The sequence below is a fragment of the Scomber japonicus genome, chromosome 9, assembly GCF_027409825.1.
Source record: "Scomber japonicus isolate fScoJap1 chromosome 9, fScoJap1.pri, whole genome shotgun sequence".
Taxonomy (NCBI): domain Eukaryota; kingdom Metazoa; phylum Chordata; class Actinopteri; order Scombriformes; family Scombridae; genus Scomber; species Scomber japonicus.
This window is the reverse complement of record NC_070586.1, coordinates 17,940,790-17,961,354: the sequence shown is the minus strand read 5'-3', so window position 1 is coordinate 17,961,354 and position 20,565 is coordinate 17,940,790. Positions and strand designations below refer to the sequence as shown.

The 20,565-nt window shown below is 43.3% G+C and overlaps 1 protein-coding gene across 1 annotated transcript in view; it reads right to left on the bottom strand.

The window, feature by feature from the left end:
• Positions 1-456: 456 nt before the first annotated feature.
• ptch1 (patched 1) overlaps positions 457-20,565 on the bottom strand; it is a 50,754-nt gene continuing 30,645 nt past the window's right edge. The window contains exons 13-23 of the mRNA XM_053326104.1: positions 19,134-19,252; positions 17,629-18,307; positions 16,399-16,708; positions 14,974-15,116; positions 9,654-9,837; positions 7,516-7,796; positions 5,251-5,388; positions 4,894-5,036; positions 1,613-1,712; positions 1,107-1,463; positions 457-1,002 (exon numbers count right to left, since the gene is read on the bottom strand). Of these exons, the coding sequence (XP_053182079.1) occupies positions 457-1,002; positions 1,107-1,463; positions 1,613-1,712; positions 4,894-5,036; positions 5,251-5,388; positions 7,516-7,796; positions 9,654-9,837; positions 14,974-15,116; positions 16,399-16,708; positions 17,629-18,307; positions 19,134-19,252 (3,000 nt within the window). The remainder of the gene's footprint in view (positions 1,003-1,106; positions 1,464-1,612; positions 1,713-4,893; positions 5,037-5,250; positions 5,389-7,515; positions 7,797-9,653; positions 9,838-14,973; positions 15,117-16,398; positions 16,709-17,628; positions 18,308-19,133; positions 19,253-20,565) is intronic.

The window sequence follows — 20,565 nt, the reverse complement described above, 5'->3', positions numbered from 1 at the left end:
CTATCTCTCTCTCACACACACACACATACACACACACCATATAAAATGGCAGCCCCAGTCTGTTAACATGAGGAGTTGGACAGCTCCTAAAATTATAGCTACTTTTTTCATATTTACATATGTATACATCTTTTAAATATAGATAGAAATATCTAAGACAATAGTCCAATGGGTTACAGTAAGAATGAGCACCATGACGGAAACACTGGAGAGTGTCTCGCTGCTTAGGGCCGTTGAAGAGCCAGGCTGGGCTATGTCGGGCTGGGCTGGGCCAGGCTGGGTTAGCTGCTTAGTAATACAAAGGGGTCCATCTTTGGCCTTTACACTTCTGTTCTCCACAACTGGAAACAAAGAGGATATTGTATTGTCAGTACTTCTTGATGGCTCAGATTTTTCTTAAATTACTATAGTATGTCAAACTTAATTGATGACATATGGATTTACTGAAAGCTCACCTCAGCTAGCCTGTCTGCCACTGTTGCTTTCAGCTGCCTCAAACTCCAAATCCTGGAGCTCCATGGCCTCCACCTTGATTCCTCTGGTGCCTGTGTGGGTGTCCTGTGGCACATGTGGGTCCTGGAATGCAGGCTCTGGCTCCACCTGCCCCGATGGGCAGTAACTGTCTGTTGCAGTGTATCCTGGGTAAGAGGACGCGGAGGGGTTCTGATTGGACAAGGGGGCTGGGTGTACAGCAACAGTGACTGAGGCTGACGCTGTTACCGTGGTGATGGGCTGGCAATAAGGGGTAGGGTTGGGTTGGTGCGGGAGGTGGTGATTAGGCTGTGGGTTGTGGGAAGAGCGGGATCTGTGGCCTGCTGAGTGTTCTCTATGGCCATGTGAGCCATAATGGCCCCCAGCCTCAGTAGCAGTTTCAAAAGCGTCCATGCGCGGGCGGGCTGGGGGCGGGCCCTGCCGGTGCAGCTGGCTCTTGGGGTCCCTGCTGCTGTTGCGCTGAGTAGCCCCAGACTGGGGCCCAGAATCACAACCCTGAGAGGGGACCGACTGTAGAGCAAAACAGTAAAAGGTTTATTTATATAATGCAAGGAATAAGATAAAACCCGCAATTAGAGAATCATACATCCAACATAAGCAGGGTATTTTCTTACCGAGGACACAGTGTAGGCTGGAGGACCAGGCTGTCTGGCTGAGCGCCTATGCCCTGATCCTGCTCTTCTTTCCTCCTCTGTCCTGACTACTCTGCCTCTGCTGGTCTGGAGGTGGTACTGCTGCTCCTCTGCTCTGGCTTGCCCTCTGTGTGAGGGCAGGTTGTAGTTCTGCAGCTCCTGACTGATACCTGACACCGTGGCGTTAGAGCTGTATTCAGAGTCTGACGAGTCAGAAGCTGCACCAGAGGTGGTGGTGGCAGCGGTGGTGTGGTGAGGACGGACTGAGAAGTGGACCACGTGAGGTGGGGCCTCTGGGGATGGGGTGGGTAACCGGCTACGACCATCGACTGGAGACACCTGAGAGGTAAGAAGAGAAGGTGAGGAGGCAGCAGAAAGTGATGTGTACTTCTCTCATTTTTTTAAGAAGGCCTTGTGCCAGCTAAAGAAAGACGTATTGCAACATTTTTTCTGGCAGTTGTATTTCTCTTGTATATGTGAGATCTTACCTCTGGATAGGGCCCAAAGTATGACAGTAATACTGGAAGAAGGACCAATCCATTCAGTACTCCAAGAACTGTTAGGATGGCCAACACTGCAAAGAAATACCTGCAACACACAATACACAGAAAAAAAACATTTTGACATCAATAAACTCAAAAATCAGGGATAACATACTATGCAAGAGTGACACACACTGCATGCAAAAGTTTTTTTCCCCTTCCATTGTGATACAACATCAAAATATTTACTAAAAATATCAGATAACGCAAACAGGTCTAGTTGAAAATTGAGACAAATATCAATACAGACAGACAAGAAGAGAAACAGGGCAGATGAAGAAGCAAAGAAAATACCTGTGCTAACCACAGAGATCTAGACATGGGGAAACATGTGCAAGATCAACCATTGCACATGCCCAAAATAATACTTCCACAAAAACACCTGGCCACTCCCCACACACACACACACACACACACACACACACACACATATATACACCCCCCACAGAGAGGCAGGCATGCACTGTGGTTTTTAGAAGCAAAGCAGAAATGTACCTTATGTGTTTCTAATTCCTGCTAAAGAGGGTTAATCTTAAAGAAGCCACAGAGAGAAAAAATAAATGGGAAGCATAATTAGCCAGCGCTGGTTAATTCAAAGGCACGGGAGGAAAGAAAAAAATAAGGGGGGATGGAGGGGTGTTATGGGGGGCAAGGGTACTCTCTCTTGGGTGTGTGGTGTATAAGCAAACATGGAGAAAACAAAGCAGAGAGGAATGTGAAGGGGGGGGGGGGGGGTAAGGGAGGGTAAAAAGAGGGGAGGAGAGGCGGGTGAGAGTGAACGTTGGTGGTGGTGGTGGGGTGGGGGGTGGGGGGTGTACACTAGAGGACAGGGGCCTCTCTCTCCTCTCCAGCTCTAAAAAAGAGAGAGGGAGAAGCAAACAAATGAAGTGAGGGTATAGAATTTAAACAATTTAGTCTAGGAAGAAGAGAAGGGGACCCTGAGAGCGCCACCCCTCCCTGGCCTCTCTCCCTCTCTTTTAATTCGTCCTCGCTCTTCTCTGCCTCGCTTTTCTCTCCCTTCTTTCCAGCTAAGCCCCTGTGAAATTCTCGGCCACTCCACAATCCCCTCCGTCTAATTAAATCTCCAATGTATCAGGTAAGACCCCCCAATCTCCACTTTAAATCCTCTCCCTCTCTCTCTTTGGTGCAAGGGTGGGAGGTGCAGATGTTGTTGATGCTGGTTAGAATTCTGTACAGATGGGTGACAGACTAAATGCACATTTATAACTAATCTGTATGTGTGATTGCTCATATCTATATTTCTATTAAGCTTTATTCATTTAGGAAATCTCATAAGTCTCTTGTGTGCAATACAGCAGGTGAATCCTTGTCTATTCAGCACAGGTGTCCTCACTGTGAATTTGGAAGTATTTGTATGTAAACTTGCTGCTGCTGCTCAACACTAAAATAGGCCATGTGAATTCGCTTTCACAACTTTAATTCCTTCCTAACCATGATGAATGGATTTGAGAAGATTATTAAAAAAAGGATGGTGGGAAAAAGGTTATTATTTAGTAAGGTCAGATTTCACAGCTTGGAAATGTTTCCAGCATCATCTCATTGCAACTTGCAAACCACATCCACGGCTGAGAGTATAATGATACCAAATCTGAATTCACTGATGTTTTAGAAAATAGTGGAAGTAAATGGGCACTGAAAGCATGTACAAATGATTTGACCTTTGACTCGCCCATCCATGCATCTGTCATCTATCTTCATCTTTATCTAAATAACAACTGTTTCTGTTATTATAACTGAAATAATAATGTCATTACTACTTTTAACATTTCCATACACACCGGGAGTGGTAAATACTATGTCACAGTTAGACTCATACACACACGTATACGAACACAAATGTACACATGCATGCATCCAGGCCACATACCGGGCTGAGTGCCCTGTCTGGCTGTTTAGAGTGAAAACATTCACAGGGCTGACAGGGAAAGTCAGGGAAACATTTCTTTCAGTGCAAGCAGAAAAATACGAGCTGGGCCTGTTGTTATTGCACCGTCTTGGGGCGCTGCTTTGTTTGCTCAGACAACAGCAGAACCTTTAAATGGAGGCCCGGGACTGAGCCAGAAACCAGAGCACACCACTGGAGGTGAGGAGAGAAGGTCTATAGGCCTCACTGGCAGGCATGCCATTATTGACCCCCATGGTTACAAGGTCAGTGTGTATATTACAGGGGCTATGTGTGACCAGTGTATGTGCATGACAGATTTTGTGTGTTTGCAGATCACATGGAATTCAGTCCTCCCCTTCCTTAAAGGAGAAGGTCAACCAAATTATATGGCTACCTCATCTAGCAGCTACTAAGAATGCGGTCATATGTGGCCACATAAGACCATAAGAGACTTTGAATTATTCACTGAGCTCACTGGAAACTTCTCATAATACTCCATGCTTGAGAATGGGCAGAATCATTAATTCTCCTCCCTTGTGCGGCAGTTGGTCGCTACCTTTCTGACTGATGCTTACAAGAGTGAACACACACAAAAGGAACCACAGACGCAGAGCCCCCACAGTGTGTCGGTTTTAATTTCCACCTCTCTCGTCTTTCCACAACTGCCCTCTTGCCCCCCACCCCATTACTTCTTCCCTTGCTTATAAATGTCTAGTGAGGGCAGTTAAACTAGCTGAAAGAGATTGCAAAAGTCAGAGGACTTTCCTGCTTTCTTTCGATCTCTCTTTCACTTTACTTCCTTCTGCTTCTCTGTCTACTTCCACAGCCCTCCTCCTCCTTCTCCTGACCTTCAACTCTCCATCCTTCCCCTGGTTTCTCCTAAAATGTCAGGCATGAGAGACACTAAGGGGGAGAAGAAGAGGATGAAAGAAAAGACACAAGGGGAGTGGAAGGTGGAGAAAGATAAAGGCCTTGTTTATGAAGTTTCATGGGGAGGAAGCCCCCCCCCCGAATATAGACAAAAAGAATGGGCTTGTCACTTGTAGCTAGAAAAGGGCTGAGGATTACAGAGAGGGAGTACGAAAGGGACAAGCGGGTGGAGGACAAGAAAGAGATTGAGGGAGGCAATGGAGGAAAAGAGCGGCCTTCATGCATGATTGGTGTCTCAGGTAGATTCTTGTGTGACATACATGTTGAGGCATGGTCTCAACGGTCTACTGACGCCACATAGACGCCTTATGATAACCTTTGAACAAGCAATTGTTTGTGGTATGTAGTATGAACCTAAGCACTTTCTAATAAGGTTCAATTCTGAACTCACCTGACGATAAAGTCGAACTCAGAGCCTGCGAGCATTAGGACCCCTAACAAGGTGGAAAAGGCTCCGTCGAGCACTGGTGCAAACATATGCTCCAATGCCAGCACTGCCCGCTTGTGACGATCCCCTATGGCTGTCAGGAACGCCTACAACACACACAAACACACGCTGTATGTCTCATTCTTGAGGGGCTCCCTAATTCCAAAACCACCTAAACTGAAATTTTGTCATTATTAACATTAGCGGCTGAAAAATTGTGCCAACAATTAATATTATAGAACTTAAGATCAGAAAGTGAGAGCCTTACGCTAACTGCGATTATCTTATTTATCTGTTTTGCATCAGTATGTGTATTCCTACCAGTGCCACATGGACGGTGAACTCCACTCCAATGCCGACAGAGGCAATGAGAATGACCACAGGGACGGCACTCAGTTTTATTCCCATCAGCCCCATGAAGCCAAACAGCTCTACTGTCATGAGAGACAGCACCAACACCTAAAGACAGAGTTAGTTGGTTAATAAATCAATATAAAAAGTATTGTTGGTACATACAGAAAATCCATTAACTACAGAACAGAAGAGAAATACTGTAGTTAATGTGCAAGATTAAAAAGGCATCTTTAATACAAACATTTCAAACATAAGTCAATTTTCTCACAGTTTTGGTTTATAGTATTTTAATGATCAATATAAAGAGTAGATCTGTTTGAACCAATTTCTACAAATATTGTTTTTTTTGCATTGTAAGTCCTTGTAATTTTATGTTTGAGTCCAAAGGATAGTAATCACATCTTCTAGTGAAACTGGTGAAAAAAAATTATAAACTTGATCTGCACACTGACTATGTTATACTGCACATTTCCCTGGCTGGATAATGTGACAGAGATGAAAAAGACATGCACGTATTTTGTGTCACATGACCATAAATATGGAACCATGGAAAAAAAAAACAATTTTCTGTATATCATATAGAATGATAAATGAAATATTATTCATAATATCTACTGTTTAAATGTGTGTTTGACTTGACCAGATAGTGGCAACACACTTGAGTATGATATGCTTTTTCACTGTCTTACACATGAGTTACGTAGTAATCGTACATGTGGGAGAAATATGTGTGTGTGGAGGCTCCTGAGTAGAGTGGGACAGAAGCTGGGAGTAAATGCCATTATCAGCTGACAGGTGTCAGGTTACATGGGGCCCAAAGCCTTTGATGAAGAGGGCTGAGGTGGGCAGGGGAGGGAGCCCCGTGTGTGTGTGTGGGTGCATATAAGTACAAGTGAGTGAGGACTGAATATGTGCATGTATGTCCACAAGATTTATGAGGACTGTCTATGTGTGTCTCTGGTTCTGTTCTCACTGTATAGTTAAGTGCATCTTGGGTGATCTGATCACAAGTGTTTTATGAGAAATCATTCAGTCCAGATCACTCAAGCAACATTCAGAGTTGGCCATCACTTTTCAATTTTGGCCTTTCACACAGCTAGGACCCCAATGAATCTTCACTGACAACTAACACAAAGTTAAGTTAAAATTTAATTGGAATTTCTAAAGTAGTCTTTTTCCCCCCTCAGATAAAACTAAATGTCAATCAGCAAACAAAATCAGCGCATGAGGGTTACAGGTTAGAATAATTCTGAACATAAATCTATGCCATATGGATTAAGACATAATCTACAAAACAGAGTTTAAACAGGTTTGTCTATGTGGTTAAGATGGATTTCAGGGTAAATCGCTGACAGCGTCTGAAAGGTCTTGTGAGTTTGACAACACAGGGCTGGTCTGGTCCAGACAAGGCAAATGGTTAAATTTGATGCCTCTCCATAATTTGTCTTTTGATCTTACTAGTAAAGCCTGAAGGATGGACATGAGGTCCCCTCCTCCCCATTTTAAGGGCTTGGGTGGCCTGGTCACTGCCTGCCATAAAATACAACCCACCAGAGAGAAAAACCAGAGTGCTGTGTCTATGTGTTTCTGTGTGAATTATGTACCTGCATGTTTACACATTCATGCTGTATATGTGCAAGTATACGTCTGTATGTTTGTGTGTGAGTGTGCGTGCGTGTTTGCGTGTATCCTTGGAAACTCAATTTCTGAGAGGAGGGAGAGGGGGAGAGGAGTTTGGAGGATGGAAATAAAATCAAACTTTTTATAGGTTAAGAGTGGGAGCAAGTTGCCCGAGCAACTTTGTGTCCTCTCCCCATTTATTTCAACATTGATGTCTGGGAGTGTTGGACTAGACTAAACAGACTGGCCCTAACAAAACAGCACAAGATAAACAGTCGTGACTGGGGCTACAATAACACACAGCAGCCCCTTCTCCTTTCTGACTCTCCTCTCTCAGATGCCTTCCTGACCACACAGAAAAAACAAAACAAAAACAAACAAAACAAAAACAAAAGGAGAAAAGCATGAAAACTGAATTTTTAATAACTGAAAGTTGGGGTCTCTGCCTGGGTTAGGGTTAATAAAGCAGCAAAACAAAAGTAGGTAATTAACAGTTAAAAGGTACATGTGTATCTTGTTCAACAATCATCTGACAAAACATGCTTTGCAGTTTATGAATATATCTGTTACTTTGACCATTATCAACCATGTATGTATGTTCTCAACACTCACAATGATGCCAGCGGTCCATGGGTTGAGCAAGAAGAGGGCACACACCAGAAAGGTGCAGGCCAGCACGACACTGATGGACAGCAAGAGCCAGTGGCGCAGACTAACATACTGCTCCCAGAAGAGGAAAGGGTAGCCGTTGGGGTAAGAGGGCAGGCCTTGTCGGCTGTAGTTGCTGCAGATGGCCCGCACACTCTCGATGGCCTCCACAAACTGTGGCGTCTCCCGGAGCCCATTGAGGTAGAAGGGGAACTGTGCGTATTCGATAGGCTCAGCAGCCGGGACTGAGTGGAGAAACAATGAGAGGGTGGTCAATTTATTGGAAGTAAAAACAATAGATATCTCATCTCTATTGAGTCGTAATCACCAAATTATTTTATTTTATTTAACAGCAATAGATGATGATGTTGCAATAAAGCTTTGCCTGTGATTGCCAAATTTCAATTCAGAAAAACATCAAGGAACATTAAGGAAGTACTCAGATAAATCAATGACAATGATGACATCTGCACATGATATTTGTCTGTTCTAATTAACTAGCACTAGGTTGCGATCAGCCTATCTGCAGAAATCATTTTGAACTACTCTGCCAAACCACCAATATCAAGGCTTTCCCTCACTAATCCAACCTTGTTCCAAGAGCAGCTACATCTGTGGGTGAGAGTGCGAGTGTGTGTATGTGTGTGTGTGTGTGTGAGTATGTGTGTGTGTGTGTGTGTGTGTGTGTGTGGGCGGAGCAGTGTGAAACAGAGCTCCATTGACTCAAACCCAGCCAGTCTGTGGCCCAGCCTGGCTAATGAGGGCCTATCAGTTCCAGACACAGCCGAGTGTCAGAGCTAACGTTGATTCGCAGTAATTACAATGTCAGAATCACCGCCATTACCACACCCTAAACTTAGCAGTGTCACATAAAGCATAATATGGATGCATAAACACACATACCTGCCTGTCACTCTGCTATGAAGTCATATTTGTTACTGACGAAACAGTCTATTCATTTATATTTGTGCTTGTACTGTAATTAATAACACATTGCTGCACATGGCAGATTGAAAGATTTACTCTGCAGCTTCACTTTGACCAATTTATTATTTCATGTGATGCATCTATCTATCTTCTTTAGAATATATATTTTTTGACTCTCTGGTGTTGGTGTGAATGTGTATATTCCCCCTGTGTGTATGTGTATATTATATGTGTATAGTGCCTGCAGGGTCAGACAGGAGCACTTGCTAACATGGTTTGGCCCATTATAATCTCAACTATAAATTTCCATCAGGACACCAGTTGGCTTTCAGCCAACACAGATCTGCTCCGGGGGGCTCCCGCATAGCCAAGCACTTCACGCTGCTTATCCAATCATATTCTCCCCTGTAAAGGACTTCCTGCTTGTTATCCAATTGTGCTACCCACCCAACCCAGTTTCTCCTTGTTATCCAATCATTTTCCTCCCCCATGGAGCACTTCCTGACTTGTACCAAATCACAGGCTGGAATCAAACAACAACATGACTGTACTTTTTATGTGAGTTACAGTCTGTGTGTGTGGCAGGGAAATGAGAACAGGGTGTGTGTAGTGTTTGGGGTCACTGGGTTTTAATAATGTGTGTGTGTGTGTGCACATATGTGTGCATGTGTGTGTGTGTGTGTGTGTGTGTGTGTGTGTGCGTGTGTGCGTATGTGTGTGTAATGCCTAGGGCCCCATGGTAGCCAGGATTATAGCATTCACCACAGGCAACATTAGAAGAACCACAGTTAGCCATGTCTTGGTCCTCAGCCCTGCAACCTGAGCTCACACATACACAAATGTGCACACACCACAGTGGTACAGTAAAGTCTACTACCTCACTTAAAGCTAAGAGGCAGACAAGGAGCAATAACTCAAGCCACAAGAGGTAAACACTGCTCACATGTAGCAGCTGCCTTATGGAACCTGAGAATGGTCACACACAAGACCAATGAGCCCCACAAAAATTTCAGTGAGAGGTTAGTAAATGCAATTTATTCAACTGCACCATGCACCAGGTAAGGACTTCAATATTTCCAAATGACTGTAGTGCTTCACTTATTGGAGCTAACAATGTTATTATTGAAATGTCCGATTTCTACCATATTTTGTGAACTTGTGGCATGCTGACTTACTGCTGAGGCGTGTCTCGGGCATGGAATCGGTACGGTCGTGGAGCCACTCTGGAGGGTGTGGGCGAATGTTGGCCTGTGAAGCAGCGTACGCCACAGGATCATTGCTGACCCAGGCGGTTAGGTAGATGTAGAAAGCCCCAGGGTTGATGATCCCATCTGCATCCACAAGCCTCTGACGAGTCAGCTACAAAACCCAGAAAAGAGATGAATTAATAATGGCGCTATAGTTCCTATCACACACAATTATGTTCTGTTCTTATAATCCCTTAAAACCTTTCAGACAAACACTTTATAAACTGTGTAAACTTTAAAAGGGCAAACTGGGTCCTCCACACTTTAAAATTTAGCCAGGTTGTGAAGTCTTAAAATGGAGCAATTAAAGGACCAATGTGTAGGATTTACTGACATCTTGCTGTGATGTTGAAAACTGTAACCAATTAAATGGCCCTCCCCCTCCTCTTTCATGTAGGAGAACCTACTGTGGCTGTGAAATTCAAAATGCAAAAAGCATTCTCTAGGGCCAGTATTTAGTTTGTCTGTTCTGGGCTACTGTAGAAACATGGAAGTGCAATATGGTGGCCCTGTAGAGAAGGCCCCACTCCATTTCTGGCAAGTCTGGTCCGCTAGATGCCACTAAATTCTACATACTACGCCTTTAATAACTAGAAAAAGTGCAATTGAGGTCAAAAGATTAGGTGGAGCTTGCATAGGAAATCATATTGAGGCCATTTAGTATACATTGGACACGAAAAGTTATTGTGGCAATAAGACACGTTGAACCAAAACATTCTACAGGTGAGCTAACCACAGAAATGCTTATTTATACACATGCATGAGTGCACGAGAACGGAGCAGCTTTCAAAATAAGATTCAAATATTAGTCCCTCTCTCTTTCCAACCAAAGAAAAATCAACAAGTCAAACACTGGTCTCCTTTCTGAAAATTCCCGTACTTCTCATCACCGCTTCCCAGAATTATCATGCCACATTAAAACATGGAAAATGTTGAATCAGCTTCTCCCTTTACATACAGTAGATATTGGCTGGCCAACCTCAGGTCCTGACCATTCTGAATACATTTGCGAAGGAAGCTGTGCAGCACTCTTCTTTCCAGAGGCAGCTGCTGCTGATGAGTTTACCACTAAGTCATCTTAATTTGAAAGTGGGAAATGAACCAATATATTGACATTTGTTACACGAGGCAGGATGTCATCTGGAGTTTGGTTACCATGATTAATGCTTCAACATTGCATTATAATTTTCTGAACATGTCTGTCAGTTTCCAAATTTCAGAGAGAAACAAAAGAATGCAACATCTACATCACAGTGTTTTTCCATCATATCATATTACCCTACCCATATTAATCCACAAAAGCATAACTAGTCATGCCCAAAATATCATAACTTTATTGATACCAAAACTATCAGGATTACAATAAACCTGTCACTATGGTTTTTAAGGGGTCAGTACACTTTAAATCAAGAGCTTGTTGGATCTGAAACCCCCACACTTGTCCAATGTCAGAAAAAAAGGCTTTCTGCATCGGTCAATTTTTGTAACTTTCTGAAACCACCAATTGGACGCAAACTTCTAACAGCAATGGACCAGGTGTGCTGAGGTAAGCAAGTAGTACAGCTTTTTCAAAGAGATTGGGGCAGCAGTGGGATGCAACTTAAGACTCAGAAGTCAGTCTGATATTGATAGATATTGAGGACAATCTTCCAGGTTTTGTTGTAAAAACTGGGTAGAAACAGAGTTTAAAAAACTGTCCTCTGCAGAACCAATTCAAAGTTTTCAGGGCGGTCCCTTATATTTGGGCAGTGACATTAAGTTCACTGTGGAGGAGAATATGGGGAAGAGCATAATTTCCAGTAAGTTGTGTCCTTGACAAATTGTAAGGGCCAAAGGTTTGTTAACGCAATTCTCGCTGCCGTTCAAGCAACTACTGTCCATTTAGAAACCAGCATGCCCCCACCTCAGAGTGTGCAGGGCCAAGGGAAAAGGGAAAAGGTACACTTTGCCTTCAGATTATATATATATATATATATATATATATATATATATATATATATATATATATATATATATATATATGACACAATGTAGGAACAAGTTAATTTCAAGCATATTTAGACCCTTAGTCTTTGAAACCAGAGCTGGGTGTTACATTAAATATTTTAACATTTCTGTATACCCTCTAGCAAAACTCCTTGACACCCACACTCTATGAATAAGAGCAATCCCATGCTGGGTGTTTCTGTCTGATTGCAGATGGTTTTCAAGCTCTGTGACGACTGTGGTCGGTAGTTAGGTAGACGGGAACGACTGTCTCGCTCAGTGCTGTTACTGTCGCCCTCCCATGTGGAGGCAGAGGAGTGAAGCCTAGCATTGCTACCTCCTGAGAGGTAAAACCTTTAACTGCACACCGCTCTGCCACTCTCCCTTGAAGGAGCCATAAATCCCTCCTTCACAGAGGCAGGGGAAGGTTTGGGGGTGAAGCTGGACTCATGGGGTTAGCTAGATGGAGAAAGGGAGTAAGGGTTTTTTGTGATTGGGGGGTCGGTGGGGAGAGAAAAATTGCTTGAGTTAGCGTAACAATAAAAAAATTGGCTGGAGTCCCTGAGCGCGTCTGTGTGCAGTTAACCTGGTTGTTAACACTGAAGGAAATGCCACCCAGCAAATGGAGTAGAGCTATAAAAATAACACAACATCTGTACAAATGTTGCTCACACTTGCTTCTCCTGACCCCTACGGGTACCCGGAATGCCCGGCGCCGTAGACCAGCCCGGCACCAAGAAGAAAAGAGCACTTGATAGCATAAGCATGGCTCTCCTTAACATTCAAACTTTCCATCTCCTTCTCTCCATCCTACCTCCCTCTGTCTTCACACTCACACAGCTTTATCTTTCTATTGCCTTATTTTCAAACCACACACACACACACACACACACACACACACACACACACACACACACACACACACACACACACACACACACACACACACACACACACACACACACACACACACACACACACACACACACACAGACAGACAACCAGCTTCCATATGACTCCCAAGCAAGGCCATAAGGAACAAATGGCTGCCCAGCACAGACAGAAATGTTAGCAGCGACAGATCAAAAGCAGAACACCTCTGCACACATACATGGTGTGGCATTTGACAGGGTTGGAAAAGATCTGGTCCTCATTTCGAGCACAAAAACACCCAGCTACTGCTGTAAGTGCACACACAACAGGCAACAGCAGAACACACACTCAAAACATACAAATGCACACAGAGCTGCCTCAAAGAAACCACGTGTTTCAGCTCCACTCGTTGAAAGAAGACACAGCAGTGGAGCACAGAGGGAGGGAAAGGGAGGGTGGAAGAGACAGAGAGAGAGAGAGCAAGAGTGGTAGTGCAAGCAGGAGCTAGTGAGGGAGAGAGAGGGAAAGGGGGCAAGGGACAGAGCCGGATTCCAGAGGATCTGGATTGAATTTAACAGCGGGATAGGCAACAACTGTATGTCTTCAAGCTGTCACGGGAAACCCAGGCAGCTCTGCTGGCGGCCCCCACGCCTCACGGCAAATACACTTCCCTCACAGGCACAGGAAGTGATGTCACAGGGCCGCACACCAGGCCTGCCTCTGCTTCCTGCAGACTAGTGGAAGGGATAGGAAGAGTAGTATGCTGCAGCACTGGAGCTCACTGAAATAACCAACTAAGAGCAGGGGGGGAGACAGACTTTATGCACATCTGCAGACATGCATGACTTGAACACAGAAACATACAAAATTATTATATACATAAACACAAGACACAGTGGAACTATTTGTCAAAGTTAATTATTTTCGAGGAAAATTATCTTAGTGTTAAAAGGGACATGGCTTGTTTTGTCTTTGGGGTTTGAAGAAATCTTTGCCAAGAATTTGCTTTTATATTTCTCCAGTCCCTTATCTGCTGTTTTCGCTGTTTCCTGCCAAAGAATGCAGCCATGCATCCATGTATGTTGTTTTCTGGAGGTGGTACCACACTAAAAAACAGCATGCAATGCCCTGTTGAAGCTGAGTAAGTTTCCTCAGCTTCTTGAACAAAATATTTCCCCCAATTTCCTCTTGCTTCTTACCAACTCATTATCTGATAGTTTTCATCTTTTTGCTGACAAAGACGAGACTTGATTTGATCTTTTTTCTATGTTCCTTTCTTGATCTCCTTCTAGCTTCTCTGGACTGGTGTCATTGTTGGCTTTCAAAAGCCTCTCCAGTCCCACACTGGGTGTATGGTTCACTTCACTGACTTCAGCTGAGGTGCAATCTACAGCTCAACAAAATCTCTGTGCAGACAGATTATTTTGGAAAGTTGTGGCACTGCCAGCACTAGTGATGAAATCTGGGTGCTTTTCTACTAAAGGTGCCATGTGCTGCACTCAAAACACTGAACAGCAAAATGTTGCAATTTTGGATATGTCAAGCTATAATAAGTGAAAAACATCAGCAATATCATATTAGGCCAGTTTTCTCTTATATTAACCGTTAATCTGAATGAATGAATCTTTATTGTCAAAATGCACAATGAAACTCTGTTTATGTGTATATGTGTTTAAATCTTGGTGCAAATTTACTTCTTAGTGATTTCAGTTCATTTTGACAATAATTATTCTTTCCTAGAGCAGAAGAATCCAAGCTAATTATTTATAGACCCAATGGGGCTTGCAAGAGTTTCATTTTTATGGACTGATTTCTTTCAGCCTTCCAACTTTTCATACTATGAACTGTAGCTGGAAGCACTGACAAAGTGTTAAACTGACAGGCTCGATGCTAAGGGGAGACATCTCACAGTCAAGGCCCTGCATGCAAGCGCATCACGCATACAGATCTACCAAGTTGGACAAATGGTTTAAATGAAGAGTTAATAGGTTTTTCAGAGGCAGGCTCTAGTCCCAGTGAGAGCTTTAAATTCCTGGGTTCGGTAAAGTCATCACAGAGAGAGAGGCAGAGAGGGAGAGGGGGAGGGAGGGAGTGAGAGAGAGAGAGAGAGAGAGAGAGAGAGACAGATAGACAGACAGACAGACAGAGACAAAATTCATAAGCCAAGTGTGGCTCCCCCAATCCCAATCAGAGCTAACTAAACAGGCACATACACATGCACACACAAAAAGACAAAATAGCTTTGACACTAGTGTCAGTATTTCTCACAGATGTATCCTGACATTGCAGTCTGTGTGATACAAATAGAGACTGTGACGTACACTTCCTCATATCTTTGCTTGAATCACTTTTTAAACTGTGGGAAAAATTGACATGAGCTTAAACATACCAGGTTGAAGTTGATGGGCTTGTCCCTGCGTCCTGTCTGCACCAGAAGCTTGTACGCCAAAACGCCACCATCAGAACCATTCCTGTAACTGTTTACAGTGATGCGGCCAGCCTCCCAGTCCTTGTCAAACGCCTGCTGCAGACCTGAACGAAACCACAAGATTGGTTAGATAGGAACAATTCCACAGGTTACACGCCCTGTCCACAAGAAAACACAACACATAGCAACACAGCATCGTACAAAAGAACATTACACAACACTGCAAAGTCACGCTAAACTTATAATAAGCCTGATTGATTTAATATGATAACTCGGCTCCACTCTCTTAACCACCAAACAAGACATCAAAAGCCTCAAATCTGGTGCTTTTGATTCAAAGAGATCATTAGGGAAAATATCAGTAACATGTGTCTCCTTTTCTATACTACTCTCTAATCCATATGTGTCTCACTCCCCTCCTCTCGGCTCTCCCCCAAGGCCCATGCTGTGGTCCGTCTGTGGGAGATGTTGTTTTGGGTCTCGTTCCTTGGCCTGTCTGGCTCCAATTTGTCCCACCATTGCAGCGAGCAATATCAGACACAGTTCTCTCTCTCTCACCCACACACTCTCTGTGTGGTTCCCAGCCGGCTCACACACAGACTCATACAATATGTTTTATCGTTGGGAGCAAGTCAGTGAGTGCACTCATTTTCCATGACTTAATAGGATTCAAGGATTGGGTTGACATGCGGAGTATAATGTCCCTGTTCAGCGGCATTGTACCATTCTTTAGGAGCTATCAGTACTGGGTAAACGACCCAACCAAAAGTGAATCCCACCACCCATAAAATTAAAAGTGTGGCGTAGTGCTTGTTATATGCCAAATACTTAATATTTCTAAGTGATACATTTTAAGAAAAACTTATAACAACTAGCATAACCAGCGTAAGCATGAGTTGGATGAGTGTATTTGAGTTTCAGCTTGGAAATAACACTGCCAAGATCTTTTTCTACTGCCAAAGACTCAAATATATTGTATATTGCCTAAGGCCTAGTATAAAAACACGGCCTCCCACGTTGTACTCCTCCATCAAACCCACTTCTGGAAGAGGCAAGTGAGCTTAATCAGCTACTGTCAGTGTCCATTTTGCAGTCCCACCTACTTTTGAACTCCTGCCCAACATCTTGTTTCCTGCAGAATCATGTCAAAACAGAGACGAAAACTATGATTCCAAAAACGTTTCATGGGAAAGTAAATTAACCCCATGCCTGAACTGTCCTCAATAGGGATGTTAAATGATGTATTAATAACAGAATCATCTGTGACATCAGTATATGAGTGTTTTATGCTCCTGAATCATAATGCTATATCTCGTCCCCTTTTAAAAAAAAACAATCCAACTTGGGTCTGGTTTGGATGGTGATTCTTATCAAGCTTCATTTTACCTTGCAGCCAGTCCCTGAAGAAGTGAAGCCACATGCGGGGCAGCTGTCCATTGTCCTCCTTCAGCACATAGCGAACAGTGTGGAACCTCTGGTGGAGCTGGTGCAACAGAGGCTGTTTCTGGGCATAATCAGCCCGCTGTGTCACCACATACATGTTGTAGAAAGAGAAGAACTTAAACTGGGCGCCGATGAAGTCATACTCGCTGGTTTCTCTGGGTACGATGTCCGTCAATTCGAGGCCATCCCGCACCTGGGTGGTCCCATATAAACTGACTCCCAGCAGGCAGAGGAACAGCACAATCACAACCACCTGGAAAGGACAAGGATGCAGCTTTATCTATTACCATCATCTATGAAAATGCATAGTCTAATGTGTATTTAATATTTCTAAAAAAGCACAAGCAGCTTTGAACTACACTGGAGGGGTTGCAACGTTGTTAGCAGTGTTGCAGCATTCCTAGATCTTACTCATTATAGAGGTTAGTTCAATGTTATCATAGCCATTAGAACTGATGGCTAAAAATACAAGACCCAAGTTGTTATAAACTGGAATTTTCCTTACTAAATCATTCAGCAATAAGGGGAGCATTGGATTAAGGCATCCTGCAATCAGAGAGTTGCATGAAGCAATTTTGTAATATGGAGAAACATCTGACAGTGTGATGAAATCAGAAAGATTTTCTAATAATGTCAAGAGCAGGCCACCAGATGATTTCAGTTCTGTGAGGTTTTGAGAGGACTGGCCACCCACTAGACTGAGGTCAGCACATATGTGTGTGTGTGTGTGTGTGCGTGCGCTTTCTTGTATGCGAGTCAAATAGGACATGACCACAGCCTCCACCCCAGGTTTCCTCCTAGCCCTCCATTATTTCTGGTGACTAACCCTCCCATTCAAATTATCGCCACAGTGAGTCAGCACAAACACATCATTGTTAATTTTGACATCAGTTTTAAATTTACCTTTAGTCTCGGTCACTTACTGAAAATAGTCGGTTTAAGTCTCTTTTTTTTATTGTTTTGTATAAATCAGCATTTAGTCAGTGGAACTCGGCAATATTTTAGTCATAATTTTCCAGTTTAAAGATACTATAATGTATTTTGGTGAGGGATACTTCTCCTGGCTGTAAAGATTCCACTGCAATGTAAGCATACTTTTAACTATGTGTTTAGGGACAGAAGCCTTTCCACATTTCTCTTCTTTATTCTGGCAGCCACAGAAACTAAACTGACCTTGGTGGTGGGCTGCAGAAGGAATGGAGCGTAGTGCTTCTCAGCAAAAGAAGCCAGTGTCCAGCGGGAGCAGGGAGGCTCGAGGCATCGCAGACCCAGTGATGCTTCACCAAACTGGGACAACAGGTCCCGTGTGGAGCTGTTGTTCTCTGGGCTCTGGCCAGTTGATGAGGCAACATCACCCTGGGGAACTGAGCTGGGACTTGAGGTCGGGGCAGCAGGAGGAGGTGCATGGTGATGGGAGAAAGTGGCAGAACCTCGAGATGCCCCATTATTTCGGCTCCCAGTGTTGTTGTTGTTGAGATTTCCACGGTTGCTGCTACTGCTCCTGCTGCTGCTGGTGTTGCCACTGTAATAGTCATTATTAGGATTATTCCTGGCTGGTGCTGGGTTGATGGGCTGCACGGAAATCTGGGATCTGGGCTCAGCTGTGGTGTAGAAAGCCTGCGTGCGGGGATCATACTCTGTCCTGAGCTGCACAGTGGACTGCATGGTGATCTGGGTCTGCTGGGCAAAGCCATGGCTGCTGTAGGAGGGAGGGGGGCTGCTGTAGCTTGGGGGAGGTGTGCGATATGAGGGAGGTGGGGTGCGGTAGGATGGGGGAGGGCTGTAGCGACTCCCGTCGGCCCCATCCAGGTACGCCTGAGGCTCAATCTGAATCACACGATTGGCACATGGGCTGGACAGAGAGAGAGAGACGGTGAAAAATGTCAGACCTTATTTACGGAAATTCTAACTGATTTTGAAATTGGGTTATATCACGCACACAAGGATAAAATTCACAGATGTCCTTCACTCTAATCTCAAACATGCACACACTACAAGATTTGAAAATATCTTATTTGATCTCATGGGGAAGCAGATGTAAACAGAATGCTTTGCACTGAGAACAAAACAAAAGCAGGAGGCTAAACAAGTGTGGATGAAAAAATCGTTGGGGAGACATGGGAAGTCTATTCTTCAGTGAGAACTGGAGGTGATATTTTAACTGTCAGTTTTAATATATGTCAACAGTAGTATATCTAACATTAGCCCAACACTCCTGTAGTCGGAGCCCGGCTTAAGAGGAGAAATTTTAACACACATCATCAGATTTTGTGAACTTGGTATGTATTAGTTTTTCTCACACTGAATCTGAATATTGTGAATCTTCTCTTTGTCAACAGCGGGGAATATAAAGACCCAACAAGGGAATTTAATAGTGTGTGTGCACATCTGTATGGCTGCTCTGCCAACAAGCATGCCCCGACTAGCAGGCAGACTGGCAAAGTTTAATAAGGATGGTGACAGACAAACAGTCAGTCAAACAACCAGGCAGCCAGACAGAAACAGACATCTTAAGCAGTAATTAGATTATGACTGAGTGATATTAAGGTGAGGTTAAGAGATAGGATAAGAGATCAGAAGAACACATGAAAGTAGGAATTAATTAACAAAAAACAGGAAAAAAGTAATCTTCATCGGAAATGGAAAAACTTGTGCGTATTGTCTCTGTGTGTTCACACCTGTAGAAGCAACAAAAAATGTCGAAACGTCTGTCTTCTCGTCTGTAGAGATCCATGCTGAGGATGGCGGGGAAGATGAGCAGCACCATGGCAAAGTTAAACACCACCACCACTGCAGCCTGCCAAAAACATAGACAGCTTAATGTTATCATATGTAAAAAGTCTTTCAACTCATGTTTGATGAGCTGTTGACAGCTGAAAAGTGATGGAGGAGACAGATTGGGTTGCAAACTGTATGGAAAGGTCCAAAAGCAACTTGCACATGAATAGCTTTCAAGACCGTGTAAAGTGAATTCAGACATTTTCTTCTAAACACATTAAATAGGTCATAAATGTATTTCTAAAAAATATTTTTTTAAGATTTAGATTTGAATTGTGGAGCTAGGCTTCACAAACTGTGTTTCAAGATTTCTGTGTTCAGGATTTACTGGGCAGCGTGGCGGCCCCTGCTGCTGTAGCAGTATAAATACATTCAGCGCACACTACTACTACTACAGTCTACAGTTAGCTGAGTTAGCGGCCGAGCTAGCCGCCGGGCTAGTAGCTGAGTTAGCAGCAGAAAGCTAGCGTCCATGTTTTGGGTAGAGGTGGTGACTTTGATTGACAGGTGACACTTAGTAGGGGACGTGGTTTAAGCGAACTCGGCGGGCACTCCCACAGCATTTGGTAGCAGAGAAAGAGGTTGATTTTTACACAACTTTGAAGCCTAATTTCATATATTTGGCGATTGTTTTAATCATTCAAATTTGGTAGGCTGGTTAACAACACATGTATGTCACATTCAGAACACATATTTATTCTTACTTTACACAGAGTTTAAAGATAAAGATCATAAAATCAAAATACAATTTTGTCCTAGACAAAATCTGAAATCATGTGGTGAAAAAAAAGAAAGAAGGGTAATGAAATATTGAGGAATACAACATTTGTTGTACAACCTCAAAGAATTATAGTCTCATAACACAAATAATGGGAAGTAGGGCTGCAACAGTGATTAGCTGTCAACTATTAAATTAATTGCCAGCTATTTTGATAATCAATTAGTGTTTTGAGACATTTTTTATTAGAAATGTCTAAATTCTCAGATGTCAGCTTCTGAAATGTAAATAATTTCTGTTTTTTTAGTCCTCTATGGCAGTAATGTAAATAGATTTGAGGAAGTCACTGTGGCCTTTGGGAAACACTGATCAGCATCTTTCACTATTTTCTAACATTTTATGGACCCAATAACTAATTGAAAATGATCAATAGATTAATCGATAATGAAAATAATCGCAAGTTTAAGCTTAAATATGCCTTAAAATAACACAATCTGAATAAGCTGGCGTCAGGGAAAAACTGCCTTTCAACACATGTTCAGTTCCTTTCAAGACTAAAACACTGAGTGTGCAGAGAAAAGTGAGGTGTGTGTGTGTGTGTGTGTGTGTGTGTG